The sequence below is a fragment of the Neodiprion lecontei genome, chromosome 6 (genome assembly GCF_021901455.1).
Source record: "Neodiprion lecontei isolate iyNeoLeco1 chromosome 6, iyNeoLeco1.1, whole genome shotgun sequence".
In the NCBI taxonomy this organism is placed as follows: domain Eukaryota; kingdom Metazoa; phylum Arthropoda; class Insecta; order Hymenoptera; family Diprionidae; genus Neodiprion; species Neodiprion lecontei.
Genome location: NC_060265.1, coordinates 23,630,995 through 23,650,141, shown reverse-complemented (window position 1 = coordinate 23,650,141; position 19,147 = coordinate 23,630,995). Strand labels below are relative to the sequence as shown.

The following is a 19,147-nucleotide window of genomic DNA, read 5'->3' as shown; positions in this document are numbered from 1 at the left end:
TCCCCATACGCAAGTAATTGTGTCCTCTGTTTTTTTTAACGCAGTCAAGGGGTTATCTCAGTGTAACGGGTCGAAAAATAGCTGCTTTCCGCGATTTTTTTTTTTGAAAGTTGAAATACGTCAATCAATCTGATTTTTTTATGTCAGATCAAAGCATTCACGAAGAACAGAAAATGAATTTTTAAATGTTAATTGTAATTTTTTTACATTTATTTTACATTGTTGCAAATCACTTGGAAAAGAAATAAGTCCACGGTGTATACGGTTGTGGCCGTAAATATTATCTGAAGCTAAATTTTTAAAAAGGTTATTAATCAGTATGAAAGCTTGTTATGGAGGATGTTTGTTTCAATTAAAATTGACAAAATGTCGGTGGTTTGAAGCAAAATCATTGAATTTAGCTTAGTTTTTCCGCAGTTTTTCTATTAAAAAAATATGTTTCTAAAACAAAAAGCTTCCATAGCAAGATAAAGAATGTCGTGATGAATGTTTGTCCAAATTTGAGACGCATAGCTTGAAATCTCTTCCGTTGAGAGTGTACACCGTTTTGAAAAACCACGCGTCGAGAAAAACGCGTTTAAAGTTTCGAAAGCCGAATTTTCATATAAATTGTTTACTTCTGATCAATCGGCGATGCCAGATCCATACAATGTCCCTTCCGCTTTCTCAAAATTGTTTGTTATCAGCAGCAATTTCATTTTAACGAGCTGTTCTGGCTTCTTTAAAGTCCAGAGAGTTTCGGTGGTTAGCAGTTGAGATGCGCTCTGCCTTGTAATTTGCATTACAAAACACTATCGACGGTTGATTTCGTATGCATTCTTTATCAGCGGACAAGAATTGATCTTGGTCCGATCTGACTACAAACAGTCAACACAAAGCTGAAGACCGAATCCGCGAATCAATTTTGCGTAAAATTTAACATCACCATTACACTACTTGCACTTGAGCAACTGTTGAAGAGCGCCGAACATTAAACCATATTCAATTAAACCATAGCTGAAACTTTTGTCAATTTTCACATCGGAATCCGGATTTTTTTTGCACTCTTTTGCCGCCGAAGTACTTGCGAATTCAGTATCGGTTGCAATGGAATGTCGATTTGTTCCTTTGTTCCACGCCAGGTCTTACGCTTCTGCTCAAATCACTTTTCCTAAAAAAGGCTGTAGCGACCGAAATTATTCGAATTACGGCCCAAAAATTGAACAGCATGTTTATAATTCTCTATCCTATCAAATGATGCAAAGGGAAAAAGAACTCCGATTTTTTGAAAATTTCACTTGATAAATGTCTTACACCCGCTGTACGCGAATGCATGCTTAGTTGTGCACCCTGCAGGCGCAAAAGACTAGATTGTAGATTGTTTGTCCACCGCGAACTCTCGGTTATCGGTTCCTGCTCGTGCATCGAGATAATCATTTTAATATACAAAATTTTATACTGATTTCATGACTAGTGACAGTCTGTCCGGGCTTTTTTTCATTCTGGTAGTAACTCATGAACGAAATTAGCGGGCCGAGCGCCAATCACGGTGGTGGGGGAATGTAGGTTTTCGGCTTCTCAGCTATGAGCGCTTCCGAAGGCATTTCTCTTCTCTATCGATACCGTCCTGACGGTCACGTGGCTGGGTCGCCAGCAAATAGAAACCCGCCGGGAGACCCACGTGATCGTAAAAATCGAAATGGTGGATATATCGAGACGCAGGATCCGACGACGAGTTGAAGGACGATAACTGGGCAAGGGCCTAGTGGCTTAATCATTGTCCTGGAATAACTATCCATCTGATTTTATCTCGTTCGTAGTAAGTAGTGTTCGGTCGGTGACTGTGGAAACTTCTGACTAGTGAACAGTATCGCTAAACGCTATAACGGTGAAGTGTATTTGTGCCTCGAGCGAAGGGGACAGACCCGGACGGCAACACACGGGGCTTAAGAAGCATGCGTGAGAGCCGAGATTTTTGTTGTTCCGCGTACAGCAGTGTTTCTGTCACTAGGAATTTCACCGCAAAGCCCATCGAATCCTCGGCAAGCCGTAAGGTATTGGTGCATCCTGTTATGTTTAGTCTATACCGCCGATCGGTTCCCGACACCCGCGGAAGTTAATGATCGCCGTAGCCAGCCTGGTTCCAAAATAAGATCGTAGGCCAGCTTACAGAGTTTGACAAGCCCCGATCTAGCCCAACACGTTTATGATTCGAAAAGTGCGCTGGTCAGAATTGACCTATTTGATAACCCGTTTCGACGTGAACGTGACGTTTCTTACGTCGAAATTATTGTTCGATCTCGGCTTATCCTCACAATACTCTAATTATCTCCAACTAGTCATGATCTCTCTCAAAATATTCACGTTGCAATATCCACATCATACATGACTGATGACTGATCGCTTTACTGAATCATTTCGTTCATTTGATCATACTCAACACATCCTCAGACAATTAATTATCTCTACAGCCATGGTTGAGAAAAAATACGTATGCATCAAGTCAGAATTAGATTTTGTTGCAATACAACAATCCATTCGGTCTTTTTTAACACTTTTTTCCTACCACGAATTCATCGTTTTATTTAATATTCGAATCAAACGAGAACAACAAGATATTTTTACCAAAGATTCTGTCTGAAATACATTTTGGCGTGGATCCAAAGTAATTCGCATGAATATCGAGGAGTTAAAAGATTGTTTAAAAATATGCCAACACCAGGCTCAAAATATCTTTTATTGAATGCCAAAATTGTTGAAATTCGTTATTCAACGTTAAACACTACTACATGATTCACAACGCTTACGAATTGTGTATGATACATTCTTGCTGTGAGCAGTGATAACACAGTACAATGTACTCCGAAACGAAGAACTTAAATTGAATATATTTTTATTATTTACAATTATTCACATTTTGATTGAGATACGACTAATGCTTACATTATAGTCATGTATCAAAAATAAATTTTTCGGAGAATGATCCTTTTAGATGGTATCATGTTACGTGGTACTAGAAAATTCTCAATGCACATGTATGTACATACATAGATTAAAATCAGATACGGGCATCTAGTTCTGTTGTACTATTGAAAGAATAAAATTGCAGAATGTTATCGGGTATTCATTATCATCATTTTTTACTGATAAGCAAGTACTGATTGTTTTCAGTTCCTTACCCTAAGTAAATAGATTTTCTTATAACATCCTTGTTCATATTGATTAAGGTTCAAAGAAAGTAAACATCCATTTTCTATCACATGATTTTTCGCAGAAATCATTAATTAATATCTGTGTTTTATTTTTTGTTTCAGGAGCGCTGATTTTGCGTTATGGAATGATTCGTTCTATTCATCATGTGAAATGTAACTCAAATGATCGTACTATTGATTGAATTTAATAACCATCAAACACATAATACTCAAGGCATAATAGTGCTGCCTAACTCCAAGAAATTATAGATTTTTCTAGTCCATTGGAAAAATTGTGTAACAGTCTCAATTTCAGCAGCGATAGTAGCAGGCGAGAGTTGAATTATATCATACAAATTATTACAAATGAGTGATCAAACCAGTATTTGAAGGAATTTAGTTGTTATTGTACAGATGTAGAGTATATTTTGGTTTCCGTTCATAATTGAGACTGTTAATTTATGTGTATTTTATTAGTTAAGGGACTCCTCCATTGATTTGCAACTGTATATTGAAACAGTTTCAAAAAAGCTTACAATATTTAATCATATCACTGAAACAACTATTCAACTTGGCAAAATAGTTTCTAATTGTATCACGACGAACAAAACTAGAACAACATTTATAATAATCAGTATATTAAAATGACAAACTAATGCTACATAAAGTAACATACTAATTAATATACTTTCATGATTTGAAATAAAAGGTTGGTCACCAGATTACTATGTGAATGCGGTTAATGGGGTACAGCGAAGAACTGTCAAAGAGTGTAACTTTCAAGTGTTTGAGTAAAACAATATTTAAAGTCATAAAAAAACACAATTAACCGATATTTCTAAAGTATCAGAAGCTTATTAACAAGATGTGTAAAAAGTATTTTAAACACTACCAACGTCAGGCGGATACAACGTTGCAGAGAGGAGATGAAGTGGTTCTGAAGTGTTTTATAGACGACATAGGACAATCTTATTAACCCTAGTAAGAGCAAGGTAAAGCCAATCATGCGTTCATATTGATTAGAAAAAAACTAATATTTGTAATATTTATAAGCATTTGTTGTATAGGTATGAGTATTCAAAGTTCAAATTTTCCTTATGCAAACAAAAAGCTGGATGTAGTTAAGTTTTCTTTGAACTCAGAGTTAAATAGAATTTTCACGACACAAAGACAAGTTTGTCTTTGTTCTTAGCATGTACCTAATTGTTGCTATTGTTAAATTAACTATTATCATTATTCATTCAGGGTTAAAAAATGGACAGCAACGGATCAGGAGTAGTGCAAGTATTCGTGGGCCAGTGGAGCGCTGAATACGAAGCACTCTCAATCAAAGCCACGAAACAAACATCATCCGCAGAGATTGTAGAATGTATAATCGAGCGGTTAGGATTTGTCGACGCAACCCACGCTAACAGCTATGAGTTAGCCGAAGTTGTTAGCAATTCTGTAGGGCAGGTGTGCAAAGAGAGAAGACTCGGACCAACGGAGTGTCCAGTAGCCCTGATGTTGTTATGGCCAAAAAATGCAGCTCAGCAGGAATACTATAGGTTTTATTTACGCAAAAAGCAGTCAGACTACTTGTGGTCTGACAGCAGATTTCCCATGGATCCTCAACTCTTGAAGGACTATTTCAATAGATTCTTGTATCAACCTCGAGACAAAGAGTACCCCGATCTTTGCCAACTGCCAGACCTCAACGAACAAACTCTGTTAGACAATTTAAGGGCAAGATTTTTGGCTGGAAACATATACACCTATGTTGGAAGTATCTTGATAGCATTAAATCCATTTAAATTCTATCCCATTTATAATCCAAAGTATGTTAAATTGTACCAAAACCGAAGACTTGGTCCCGACATACCACCGCACATATTTGCAATAGCTGATGCAGCATATCACTGTATGCTCAAAGAAAAGCGGAATCAATGTATCGTTATTAGTGGAGAAAGTGGTTCCGGAAAAACCGAATCAACTAATTTTCTATTGCATCATTTGACTGCTCTCAGTCAAAAAGGATCACATGGTAGCGGAGTGGAACAAACTATTCTGAGTGCTGGGCCAGTTCTGGAAGCTTTTGGCAATGCCAAAACGGCACACAACAACAATAGCAGTCGGTTTGGCAAATTCATTCAAGTCAACTACAAAGAAAATGGAATGGTTCACGGGTCAGTCGATATTCTGATTTATTCTTGTCACGCAATTCTGGACGAGTAATATATGAGTTAATTTTTGTTCTGGAAACACCTTCAGGAATTAATTGAATATTCGAAATTCAATGCCTATTTTTAAATGTCATTTTACATTCTTATGTACAGATAGTTCGAATAACTTTTCCTAACAATCTTTTATATTTTGACTTACAGAGCAGTGGTTCAAAAATATCTCCTAGAGAAGTCAAGGATAGTGTCACAAGGAAAGAATGAAAGAAACTACCATGTATTCTACTATTTATTGGCTGGAGCCAGTGAACAAGAGAGGAAAGTGCTTCATCTTGGAACTACAGACCAATATAATTATTTGAATAAAAGCGGGTGTTACGGACTTGAGAATATCGACGAAAGACATGAATTCTCTAGGCTAAAGCAGTCAATGGAAATGGTCGGATTCACTCCTGAGAAGCAGAGACGATTATTTGCTGTTTTGTCTGCAGTTCTATTGCTTGGTAATTAATGTATATACAGGGAATCTCTGGTTAAAGGGCAACCTTCGAGTCTTGCGCACATCGCCAGCGTCAACACATGCACAAGTTCTCATTCGCATAATTTGTCTGCTACGCTTGGCACACATAAAAGTTATTCGTGTGTTGGTGCTGGCGGTGGCGCACGTGGCTCTGAAGTTGCCCTTTCGCCAGAGATTTCCTGTATAAATAATTCTTTTACAAGATTTACCTAAAGAAACAATGTGGCTTTTTTTTTTTTGAAGACTATTTACATTGTATTTTGATTTATAATTTCCAGGTAACGTGGAGTTTCAACCCCGAAAGTCATATCATCACCACGACGAAGCTGTTGCAGTTAAGAACCCTGAAGTTGTAGCGCTTATCTCTGAGCTACTCAGGGTAAAACAAGACACGCTACTAGCTGCATTGACTGCCAAGAGAGCAAGAGCGTCAGGTGAAACATTAGTAATCAATTACAGACTTCCAGAAGCAATTGCTGCCAGAGATGCAATGGCTAAGTGTTTGTATGGAGCACTATTTGATTGGATCGTCCTCCAGGTAACAATAAGTCATTTGATGGCATGTATTTCTGATTTTTCTATTCAATTCCATTTTTACTCCATTGTTTTGTCGTTAAACAATACTTTAAATTTACATGATTATGTTACTCCTTGATTGCTGTTTAGGTGAACCATGCTCTGTTGTCAAAAAAAGACACATTGAGAGATCACCAAGGAAATAGTATTGGTGTCTTGGACATTTTTGGGTTCGAAGATTTTAAGATGTGCAATAGCTTTGAACAACTGTGTATTAATTACGCGAACGAACAATTGCAACATTATTTCAATCAGCACGTTTTCCAATACGAACAGCGGGAATATAGAAAGCAAGGTATAAGATGGACTGATATTGGGTACAGTGATAACTCAGGCTGTCTGCACCTTATCGAGGGAAAACCTAACGGTCTTCTATGCCTTCTTGACGATCAATGCAAGTCAGTGTTGTCTTAATTCCTCCATTAAATGTATATCTAATTTAAAATTTTATCATTTTCCTTATTCCGTAATTCAAATTCTGTTTCAGCTTTCCTGGTGCAACGAATGAGACACTACTGCAGAAATTTAATTCGGTACACAAAGATTCACCGTTTTATGAAGCACCTCAGCGTCGTGAGGCAGCATTTGTTGTAAGACATTATGCCGGGACTGTCAAATATCAAGCAGCGAATATGAGAGAGAAAAATCTTGATTTGATGCGTCCAGATGGGGTTGTGGGTGTTTTAAAGAATTCTTCCCTTGCCTTTGTTCGAGAGCTAGTCGGAGCAGATCCTGTTGCAGTGTTCAGATGGGCGATCCTTAGAGCTTTTTTCCGTGCACACTTTGCATTTCAGGAAGCAGGTCGGGCACATAGACATGGCAGAGGTGGGTAAAATTTGATCGACATGTAATCTCGCAATTTATCATGAAATCAAAATCTGGTTAACGACTGCAATTTTCCATCACAAATCATAAAGTAAATTAATTTCTTTAATTCTAGCTGACGGGAACAAATCTTCTGTGCAAAATAGGTACAGGACACCCAATGAAAATTTGATAAGGTAATTAATAATTTCATTATTAGTAGCTCACCTTGTGTCGGTATAAATGTAGAACTTATTCAACTTAGTCATTGGTGACTGTTTGAACTCACGTAAATTAATATACCAGGTTTATTCAATTTATTTGACATTAGATATTTAAAATTTGAATCTGTCACATTCGAAAGTAACAAGAAGTAAAGAGTGTTGTGATATTTATTTTCATATCTGCTGTACAGAATTCTTTACTGGAAACAAACAGCATAATGCAATAATTTTTACAAGTTTGAGAAATATTTGAAAATTTATCATTCATATTCATTTACGAAGTTTCAAATGTCACTGGGAACATGTTAGGCAACGAGAAACATTTTTGTACCACCAGGCAAGCAATATTAATGAATATAATAATTGCAAACGAGTACTAAAATGTGTGAAGAATTAAATCTAAAGTATCAATTACATTTACATAGGTTGTGTTGTCTTTTCTTCCTATAGCCATCTTGTGACGTTATCGGCTGTCAATCTTACTATTAACCGAATAGCGTAAGTGGTCTCATCGATCCACTATTAATGTTTTCGTTAAAAAGTTAGGTCCTACTCGTCACAATTTGCGATCATGAATTTACAATTATTATCAAAATACCGTAATGTTCCAAATATAAGTCGAGATTTTTTTGTCGGTGGCAGCATCTGTCTAAATCGTCTGTGTCTTATACGCGGACCTGTCTTGTGCAGGTAACTAAGTGAAACACCCTAAATACTTTCTCAGGATTGGGGGTCGTATTAAATGCGGGGTTGGCTTATACACTGAACAATACAGTATGTAATTCCATTCAAAATATCTTAAAAATTCATCACAAGTTGAGTGACAGATATACTGGGTGACCCAGGACTATCGGTCCATAAGCTACCATCGTATTGCTCATGAAAATCTACGACTGAAGCGTTTTTTATTTCTGATAGGAAATTTGTCATTTGTAAATTACAGTCATTCGATATTGGCCAATCCGGTAGCATCGGCTAACTCAGAACAGGCAAATTGGATAGGCAATTGGCAAATAACAATTTTCCTATAAAAAGTAAAAAACGGTTCAGTTGCAGATTTTTGCAGGAAACTCTGTAGTCTATAAGGCAATAGTTCTGGCTCATCATGCATACTTTACTGAAGCGGCAGTGATTAAGAAAGTGTTTCTTTATTGCTGCTGCCATTATTAATTTCTTTTTGTAAATTCATGTGATGATGTTAGAAAATTTATGTGTTTAATATTTTTTTTTCAATTTTCGATATCCATTATACAAAATTCATTTTTCTTTGTTAGATGTGATTGGAATGCAATGAAACCATCATATTATCTCACGACCATGACATTCCATCATTTTATTCAGCGCATTGTTTTGTATACCTTCCAGCATGTCAGGAGTAATGGTATAACAAGCATTCGATTTGATTCTTATCATCCATAGGCATCAGATCAAACTGCATTAGCGTTACAAACTACCGCCATACAGTTCTGGAAACTATATCTCTATTGCCATCTTATTGTTAGGCATTCATGGCTCTGAAAATATCTTGACCTTAAAGAAAAACATTTTATGTCTGAAGATTCTGTGCAGAGTCGATTATAAAGTGAAAATAGAATTGTTTTTTTTTTTTAGGATAATGTTCTTTGCAATCACTTACAGTGTTTCACAACTGTTGTACTTTAACTATTTAATTGGCATGACCATCACCTCGTTACCTGTAATTGATCGTTTATTTTTTTTCTGTGCCTCTAATTTGTAATATATTTTCAAGAATTGTTTTCCTAGTACAGGATAATGATTGATCAGTATTTCACTTTATACTCGAGAAATTGTAATTAAGCTGAATATTGTTAACATCATAATATTGTCCGAAGCACTGTATCGCCAGAAGAATGGCTAAGCATGATAGCATTTTTCAGTTCACACAAACATAGTCGTCTACCAAGTTATCAGAAGCAGCGCAGTGTCTGCTTACAACCAACAACTCCAACTGCCACATTAACACAAAACGAAAACCACGACAGTGTAAACAACAACCGGCTATCTTGGCCGCAGTTTAGAAACGTAAATCAGGTTCAACATGCAACGAATGTTTCTCCATCGAAGAATTGCTTAATAAAGGGAAGGGAAGATCTATCTGATGGCCATAATAAGTTCAGGCGGGGCACTCATATGCCTCTAGAGAAGGTGCTTCCTAAAGACGAAGCAAACGTCATGGAACGCGCTAATCAGATCGTTATGTATGTTATTAATATCGGTAACGAAGTAACTTCTCACGAGAGCTTTTTTTTCTATTCCTGTGCCAAGTACATGTATTGTATGAAACTATTCTTGGTGAAGGGTTATTTAAAAAAAAAATACAGCTATATTGTAGATAACTTTAATTGAGATCCCCTCTAACAAAAATGCATTGTAGCTTTTGCGTCTCACAGATTCGTACTCTTACGAATGTATTCGTATACTATCTAATAATTCGGAACTCCTCTCAAGAAGTTACAATAATTAATTACAGTCAATTACACTCACGTACAAAATTTTTTTTCTAAATTTTTAATGCAGAAGGTACGTTCCAAAAATGTAAATGACACTTTCAAAAAATCCTTCAGCTGTTATCTTCACAAAGTATCGCAAATCATTTCTTGTTGCACTCATGTGATGTATTTATCAATTGTGATCATTGGTTTTTTGGATTCATATCACAATTTCATTCATTCATTCACACCTGTGTCATTTCATTAAAACAATTTTTTGAATTTATATGACACACGCTCTGTATGTAGCAGTGATTCAAGCATGCTTGATCTTTCATAGAAATAAGATTCTTTTATTATTCCATTGTTGCTCAGATTAGTAATACAGTGATAACTATTTGAATTTTCTGAAGAAATTCAAATTTATTTCAATTTTATTTTGTAATAAATATGTTATTGCATGCAGTGTGACAAAATATTTGATACCTTAGGTTCTATAGTTCCAAAAAACCACGTTATCACGTATTTAGCACTGAATTAAGGAATATTGCAATTGAATTTGCTTGATTTATACATGTTATGCTTGGAATATATGCAAAGGTGATGAACTTTCCATTAAGTAAAATGCTTTGGAATAGTTCCCACGGCCTTTTAATTTTTTACACTAGCAATAAAACGAGGCGTGTATACGTGTATACATATTATACGTGTATATATACGTGTATATATACGTGTATAACTATCAAATTATTCACCATGTCAATAATTTCAATATCCAAAATTAAATATCAACTGGATCCGGTACCCTTGTAATTTATGATATAGCAACTGTAACTTTACAACAATGCCATGCTCTAATTGATTGTGCTGCCTAGCACTTTTATACTTAGAACCTACATGCCTCTATGCCTAGACTGCTTCAATAAATTCGTTTTTTCCTTAATCTATTTCCTGTCATACGCATACAAGTGATTATTTAATGCATCTTGCTTTACTTTGTTCGATTGAATAATGAAGACTTATGATTTCATAGGAAGAACAAATCATTCCGACCACGGGAACGGGGGAAAAAAGGCTTAAAAAATCTCCAAACTGTTAAAACACTTGCTGGGCGGACTCAGAGCTATGGTACAGGAGGTGGTCCTGGAAAAGCAAGAAAACAACCGATGACGGTTTCAGCACAATTTCAGCAAAGCCTGCACAGCTTAATGGACACTTTGAACCAGGCTAATCCCTTCTTTATTCGATGCATTAAAAGTAATGCTAATAAGGTTCCTAACAAGTTTGATGAAGAAACTGTGCAGCGGCAGCTTAGGTACACTGGTATGCTAGAAACTGTACGAATCAGACAAGCTGGATTCAATGTCAGGCTGGCCTATGAAGAGTTCATTCAACTTTATCGGATGCTACTTCCTAAAGGCCTTCTCAGTTCGCAATCGGACGTCAGAGATTTCCTTCTTACTCTAAATTTGAACAGGGATAACTATCAGCTTGGATCCACTAAAGTATTTCTACGGGAATCAGAAAAAATCAAATTGGATATTGAATTGCATCAGCAAATCATAACTAGCATCACAACCATACAGAAGTGGTTTCGAGCTTGTCTTGAAAGAAGAAAGTTCATTAGACTAAAAAATGCTGCTGTTCAAGTCCAATCGTTTTGGAGAATGGTTAGCGCTCAGAGATTAGCACAAAGTATACGTGCACGTGAAGCAGCAGTTCGCATTCAGGCTTTGTGGAAGGCTTACAAACAGCAGAAGTGGTTTAAAAAGCTTAGAGCCGGTGTAATTGCTTTTCAAGCCTGTGTCAGAGGAAATATTGCAAGAAAAATGTATTATGACATGAAGAAAAAACGAACAATTGTGACTGATATTTTGGCCGACCAGGAATTGCAGCGACGAAGAATTGAGAATACTGATGTTGCAGTTAAGAAATTGAACCACATGGGTACAGACTATAAAGACTCTACATTTGCAGACAATAGAGATTTCAACAGATGTCGCGATGGCGATGAGTGCGTAGTTTCGTTTTTTTATAATTTTTTAACCCACATCTTATAGAAGATTAATAAAATATTATATGTTTTTAGGACGAATAACGAAGAGCAATTTTTATCTCAAGCATCACAAGTTTCTAGCGAAGAATTACCTTCTGACCCACCAAAGAAGGCAGAATCTCATGAATTTATTCTACCACCTTTAAGGTATGTGCAATAGTTTTCCAATGTAATTATTTATTGGATCACAGTTTTCGGCATAAAACAGAGTAGCATGAATGTTTAATTGAAAAGCCGAATTTTACAAGGACTCTGTTGTTTCCCTAGTTAGTTTTCTCATCAAATTTTTATCACGACAGTTCGCTAGTCCTATAAACATATTAAACGCGCATTTAATATTACAGGATCGAGGACAAGAATAAAGAGGCTCTGGTTGTTGACTCAAACATTTCCTACTCTAAGCGAAAGTTAACAGCTAACAAACGATTGTTGACTGATCCTTCTACACCCCTGAAAATGGTAGAGCCGTTGTATGGTGAAGATGTAACAGAGCGCAAAGGGAGTCTTGAAAGTTTGGCAAGCTTAAGAAGTTTTGAATCTCAAGTTAGTGCTGATAGCTCTGAGTCTCACTATTCTCAAGAAAATGTTGTCAGTGGTAACTTGAATAACAAGCCTGTTCCGATTACGAGAACAAAGCGAGGCGAACCAAATCCATCGATTTCTCTCAATACGAATTTAATACATATAAATAGAACATCTGTAACTAATAGAAGAACAGACAGTACATCAACTGGTTATAGTGACTGTGAACTTGACGTCGAAACGCCCAACGCTGTTCAAAGTGCCCCACCAATGTTCACGTCGTCACCAGTGTTTCCATCTCCTCAAGTTAGATGTCCTCATTTAAGTCTGACGCATAGTCCCAACTCTGATATATGGCGAAGACGATCAGATGTATCTACCATTACTCAATCTACCAACGTTTCACAATATCAAAATATTAATGAAAACCTTCTGGATCAAGCCAAGCTGGAGCGATTGACGGAAGCCGCAAATTACAACGTCAAGCACGACTCTAATAGCCGTTTTTTGCGAAACGAAAGTGCCACGAGTCGAGAGCAGAGAAGGCTCAGTGAGAATACTATGCCAAATGACCGTTTGGAAAGTGTAACTAATGCATTAACGAAAATGGATCGTTTTGGTTTAAATAAGGATATCAAAGATTATGTCTTACGTCGACAAAACTCTGAAGGAGATACAACTGGGAAAATTGACATATCGATGCACGAAACTTCTATGAAGATGCCATACAAAACTTCTCCGCTCCCCAAAGAAAAAGATACAATGATAAAAGAAAAGTCAGAACCAGATGTTCCTGTCAGATGTGCTCGGAAAAATCGGCCTACAAGAGAGGCCCAGTGTCGATCCATGGGCGATAGTGTATCTGAATCAAATACAAATGAAGCACGAAATCTTTTCCTCGGTACCATAAAAGAGGGGGACTCGAATAAATCGTCCAATGTCTGGACTAGAAAACAGGTTTCTAATGATCCAGCAACGAGATCTGTTACAGACTGGCCAGTAAATAAGCATGAACCGATTTATAAAGTTCAGCAACCCGGAAAACGTAATAGAGCAAACGCTGTACCAACGTTGGAATTGCACAGAAGAAATTCAGATCCTGCTACTAAAGTTTCTGGGCTTAGTGTCGATAAAAGTTTAGGAGCTGATACGAGTCCAAATGACTTGAAACTTCCTCCAGGTTTGGGAGAAATGGAATGGAAAGGTAACCAGCTTTTCCTTGCTGGCCATAGATTCAGAAAAGTAGCCCGATACTCTAAGGATGACGTTTGTATTTGTTGTAACGAAAAAATGGATGCGTTTGTGACGCAGGGATTCAAGTGCGCGGATTGCAAACAACTTTATCACGTCAAGTGTATTCAAAATGGAGGTGTAAATAGAATACCGTGCTTATCTATGAATGCACCAGATAGAAGGAAAAGAAAATTACGATCAGCATATGAATCTAATAAACAACCCGTGGTACCAAAATTCAGTTTGACGGGAACTTCGGCATTTTCAGACAGCACTGATAAAATAATTTCAGATGCCAAGGAACTTGGACTTATGCAAGACTTTATTACAAAGAAAATATACAAAATGGAAGGCCAGGAAGAGGGTAAAAAGCCAAGCGAAGTGGATCGTGTTTTTAAACTAGCGTTAGGGAAATTCAAAGAGGACTTGGTCATTACCTACAGTGTTGTCATTCAGCAAGGAGTCGAAGGAAACATTAAGTACACAGATCTAATAGCAAATTTTTTGCACGTTATGGAAACAGTTTGTAAACAAGAAAACACTAGAGAGGACTTCCCTGTTACAATGGGTGTGAACGCGTTTCGGGGATTTATGAATGAATTCATGACTCTTGTCAAAAACGAAGCTCCTGAGAAACAAAGCAAGAGCAAACGGAAAAAGGATAAAAAACGGAAGCAAGAAGAAGCAATACATCATGGCAATCACACTTTCCAGTTGACTATAATCAACATCCCAACAGCTTGCGAAGTTTGCACCTCGTTCTTCATGTGGCCAATCGAGAGGGGACTTGTCTGCCAAAGTAAGTATAGAGTATATTCATAAATATTTTTACTGAAACTTATCCAGGTCCTTAAATCACACCTAACTATATGGTATTTCATGACGGATTTTTTATTTCGACGTATTACACTTATATTAGAATGCTTGGTATAAAAACATGCCTTAATTTTTCGTTTCAGATTGTAAATTAACATGTCATAAAAAGTGCTTTGGAAAAGCGACAGCGGAATGTGGAAAAGAAGGAATAACGTCTGAAATGAATTCACGCAAGGTTTTCGGTATTCCACTATTCAAGCTGGATTGCGGGGATGGAAAAGTACCTTTGGTGGTAGATAGATTAATTACAACAATAGAGCTGCATGGTCTTTATACAGAGGGCTTATATAGAAAGAGCGGGGTGAGCTCTAAAGTGAAAGAATTGAAGTTAAAAATGGACGAAGGTGCTTTAGAAGATGTAGACTTTGAAAATTATCAAGTACACGTTCTGGCTGCTGTGTTGAAGAGTTTCTTCAGAGATATGCCTGAACCGTTGCTGACTTTCGAATACTATGATGATTTTCTACATGCAGCCAATCTCACAGATCCACATGATAGAATTTGTACCCTTTTTGCAATATTGAAAAAGCTGCCAAAACCTAATTTTGATCTAATGGAACGATTGATCGTCCATTTGGCGAGAGTAGCTCTTCATGAAGTTGATAATAGAATGTCATCATCAGCGCTGGCCATAGTATTTGCACCTTGTATCTTGAGAACAAATCGAACACTACCTGCGCAGGATTCGCTGCAAGATGTCGGTAGGCAGACACGATGCGTCGAGACAATTGTACAAGAGAAGCTACGAGTTGTTAGAGCTACTCTAGATGATATATGTACTCTCGAGTATGCTTGCCGTACTGCTACTCATCGCCTTTCCAGTCTTCGATCTTCGAAGATTTTCAGCCCTGAGGAGCTTGGGCCTGTAACTTCTAGCACTTTGGGACGTGGCAACAGTAGCGAAAGGGGTGATGAGGAAGAGGCAATTCTCGTTGGTCACATTCAAGAAATTCAGAAGGAGAAAGCACTACTCACATCGACTTTGCCAAGTCTAACTAGAGCTTCGTCAGATGACGATCTACTCTTATCTGCTACAGATTTAGATGATGGTTCCCTTGACGAAATCATGCCACCTTCTTCCGGTAAGTTTGTTATCCTTGTAGGAATAGTAGAAGCAGAAATTATATCCATTTATAGGTCGAAAGTGACGAAATTTTTTCACATTTCAGATGGCATCCCACGGAAGAAGATTATCCAAAGACAAAGTTCAGCAGATAATGCCTTTCCCACTGTTAACGTTGACGAAGATATGGTAATGGTATGACCAGTAGTTCTTACCCACAGATAACTTTGCTCGTTAAGTATACTAGATGATGTGAAAAATATCGATATTTTGAGCAACAAATTGGCTCTTAGTGTAACTTCTCCGTGGTTCAGCTTTTAATCGTCGTTTGCTAACAATATTGGGAATTTGATGTTAGTGAAAATTGACGTAAGGTAGGTTGAAAATTTGTTGACTCCATCCAATGAAAAATTGGTAATGACATGCAATCATTAAGCTTGCAGAAATTATGCAGAGAATGCAAAAGGAAGTAATAATTGCATAAAAAAGCATTTCAGCTTATCAAATAAGGCAAGATATATACATCGGCACTTTCATCAGGCTATCTATTGCCTAGATTCTTGAATGTCACTTATTTCTTTTATGTACCTTGCACTAAATCTGCTTTACGAGAGTTCGGGAAACTGTCATGATATAATTTTATATTATTTAGAATGCATTCCTTACAAAAGACTGCTGTTCATAGGAGTTTAGTGGCCATTATTTGGGCATTCATTTCGTATTTTTAGTTTTGCTATAATCGTTTACACTGTATAGCAATTATCTCGCGCAAATATTCCGATGTTTTGAAAGCTCAATTTTGGAATAGAAAAAATTAATTGTAACAACTATTTTTTTTTCTTTTTTTTTTCAATAAGGTATGCTTCTTTCAATTGTAGGCTAATGAAAAGTTTAAGTATTATTTTTTTTTTGCACTCAACGTCAATCGAGTTACCTAGGTAGTCATGAATAGAGTCGTAGAAATATTCGTAGATGAAAAATATGGAGTTAACAAATATATGCTTGGAAATCTTTAGCCAATATTTTTTATCCAAGCACTAAGCCGTGTAGTCAAAACGGTTAAAAAAATACTACTTGAATTACGAGAACCAAGGGAGAAAGTTATCAAAAATACTTTTTGCATTAAGAGAGAGCAAAAAATTAGAATAAACCAAAATATAGTGTGTACACTGTACATATTATACTACTGTTCCATGATATTCTGTTATTATTGTTACATTTATGAAAATGTTGCCAAGATTATATTTCTACTACTATTGTCAGTAGGCATTTTTTTTTTCATGCTGCCCTAGGAAGTAGCATTCAATACTAGCGAATTCTTTTAATTTTTCTCGCGGTTTGTTTTTAAGAATATTTTTATTTCGTGCCTTTTTATGCAGAGACACTGAATGGGGGCAGACTGATTGAACTTTGTCTGTTAAGCAAATTATCATTTTAGTTTGTTAATCGATTTCAAACATTTCTTTTATTTCTTTCATCATCTATTTGATTTTGTTAGGTTTGCTTTTACTGTCTCAATTCACACATCTTACATAATTTTACTTCAAGTTTAAGCGAACAAAAAATTGGTAATAATAGTGGAAAAGTAATCTTTGGGAAATTACTCGACGAAAACGCGTGTCGTTTGATTCCATATCAGAGTTAAGTTTTTTGATAGTTAATTGAGTATAAATTGAATGCATAGTCATACTGTGTGAGTACATCCTTTAAATGAATAATTGCGACTGCAACATGATATTATAACCCAGTGTTTTAATAATCAGGACAATGATGATCTATGTACAATAGAAATTTCGATGATCAATTTTCAAGCATAATACCTAAATTGGAATATTATGTGTTATCAATTGATATTCTTTCTTTTTGTGAGATTTCTAAGGACTCAATGTACCTTTTTAGCGTAATCAAACAGCACTGTATAACTTGTAAGTCTAAAAATCACAAGAAACTCGCAGGTGGCTCGTGTTACTAATGGATGTATATTGTTACTCCTTTATTTACAACATACGTGGCTTTTCATTAATAATTTTCTTTTCTAAAAATCGATCCCACTTTGTACCTTGCCGCAAAAGGAATTTAATATTCAATTAGGAATAACGTATAGACAAGGATAGAGATCAATAACACACTGTTCTACGTATAGGTTGTGTTGATTGGTAGCATGAGCCTACATATTCACGTAATCCGTGTATAATTGTGTTGAAAACTCAATTCTGTAAATAACCGGTTTTACTAAGCGTACTAGGATTGTGCACTCGTCACTTGAAAAAAAGAAAAAAGAAAAAAGAAAAAAAAAACAAACAAAATGTTGTCTGTTCTTCCAAAAGCTATTCTTAATTCTATTTAACTACAATATTGTTACTTTGAGAGGTTTTTAAAAGGGAAAATTGAAAAAGAATAGAATTGATCATAGATAACAATACGAATCACAGTTTTTAACGAGTTTAATCGATATCAGTCGGCAAAATATTTTTAACTCTTTTAGACTATTTTAAAAGTGAACGATTGGTTCGAACCTTTTATGCTTTATATATTTTAAAGTATATAAATAAAATAACTTGAAGAGATAGAGTTACATTAAACGAGAAAAGAAATAGTAATTTAAGAAAGCTAAAAAATTAGAAGATTAAAAAATATAAATCAATATAATTGTTATTTTCCTATTATTGCCATGACATCTGGGTGAGCTTGAACAAAAACACAATGTTATTAATGAAATTATGGCAAAGAAATTGTTTTTAACTTATACATATTAGCCACAGCACGGTTTATGACGCACTTGAGTGTTGTACTGTTTCATGGGATAAGATTGTGCGGTTTATTTAGATTTATATCTGAATATTTGTTGACACACACACACACACATGTACACATATAGATATATATATATATATATATATTTATATATATGCATATACATATGTATAGACGTGTATATACATATAGTTATATAATATATATATATATATATATATATATCTATATGTGTACATGTGTGTGTGTGTGTGTCAACAAATATTCACATTACAATAACTAAACATTAATCATTATTATTAACTAATATATTATGAACACATACGCTTCTATTGTGCATGGTGCTTTTCATGGGTGCCAGGTGCGAGCAGTGATTCTACTTAATAATTTTGTTATTAAATATAACTTATACACGTATTCTATACATATATTCGGGGATTATTATGACAGAAATCTAAATCCAAGTTCTATTCCTGAGGTATAGATGCGATGTCACCATGATAAGTGTAAGATTGAGTAGGTAGACAAACATTCATGACAATATTGTGTAATCAGTAATCAGATTCATTGCTTGAAAAACTATCCTCGTACAACAAAAAAATAACGATCAAAGATTTCTATATACTAGTTTAGTTATAGAAAGAAAAAAAAAATCAAGTTTCGACTAATCGAGTGGCTCTAGGTGCAAATATTTTTATTTTTTTTTTATTTCCGCCCGCCTATCACGACGTACACGGCGT

The 19,147-nt window shown here is 35.8% G+C and overlaps 1 protein-coding gene across 5 annotated transcripts; it reads left to right on the top strand.

Moving 5' to 3' along the window:
- The first annotated feature begins 1,658 nt into the window (after positions 1-1,658).
- Positions 1,659-18,549, top strand: LOC107222395 (unconventional myosin-IXa). Of its 5 annotated transcripts, none has more exons than XM_046742911.1 (15): positions 1,659-2,033; positions 3,294-3,344; positions 3,880-4,162; positions 4,416-5,335; positions 5,534-5,832; positions 6,128-6,387; positions 6,516-6,823; positions 6,913-7,250; positions 7,366-7,426; positions 7,904-7,951; positions 9,352-9,672; positions 10,937-11,917; positions 11,993-12,106; positions 12,304-14,513; positions 14,674-18,549. In XM_046742911.1, exons 4-15 carry the CDS (start codon positions 4,425-4,427, stop codon positions 15,852-15,854), a joined length of 7,032 nt encoding a protein of 2,343 aa, XP_046598867.1. In that variant the 5' UTR covers positions 1,659-2,033; positions 3,294-3,344; positions 3,880-4,162; positions 4,416-4,424; the 3' UTR covers positions 15,855-18,549. The 5 variants fall into 5 exon arrangements, with proteins under 5 accessions (XP_046598867.1, XP_046598868.1, XP_046598870.1 ...); XM_046742913.1 differs by having other exon boundaries at positions 1,661-2,033; positions 3,294-4,162; positions 14,674-15,672; positions 15,760-18,548; XM_046742912.1 differs by lacking the exon at positions 7,904-7,951 and having other exon boundaries at positions 3,294-4,162.
- The last annotated feature ends 598 nt before the right edge of the window (positions 18,550-19,147 follow it).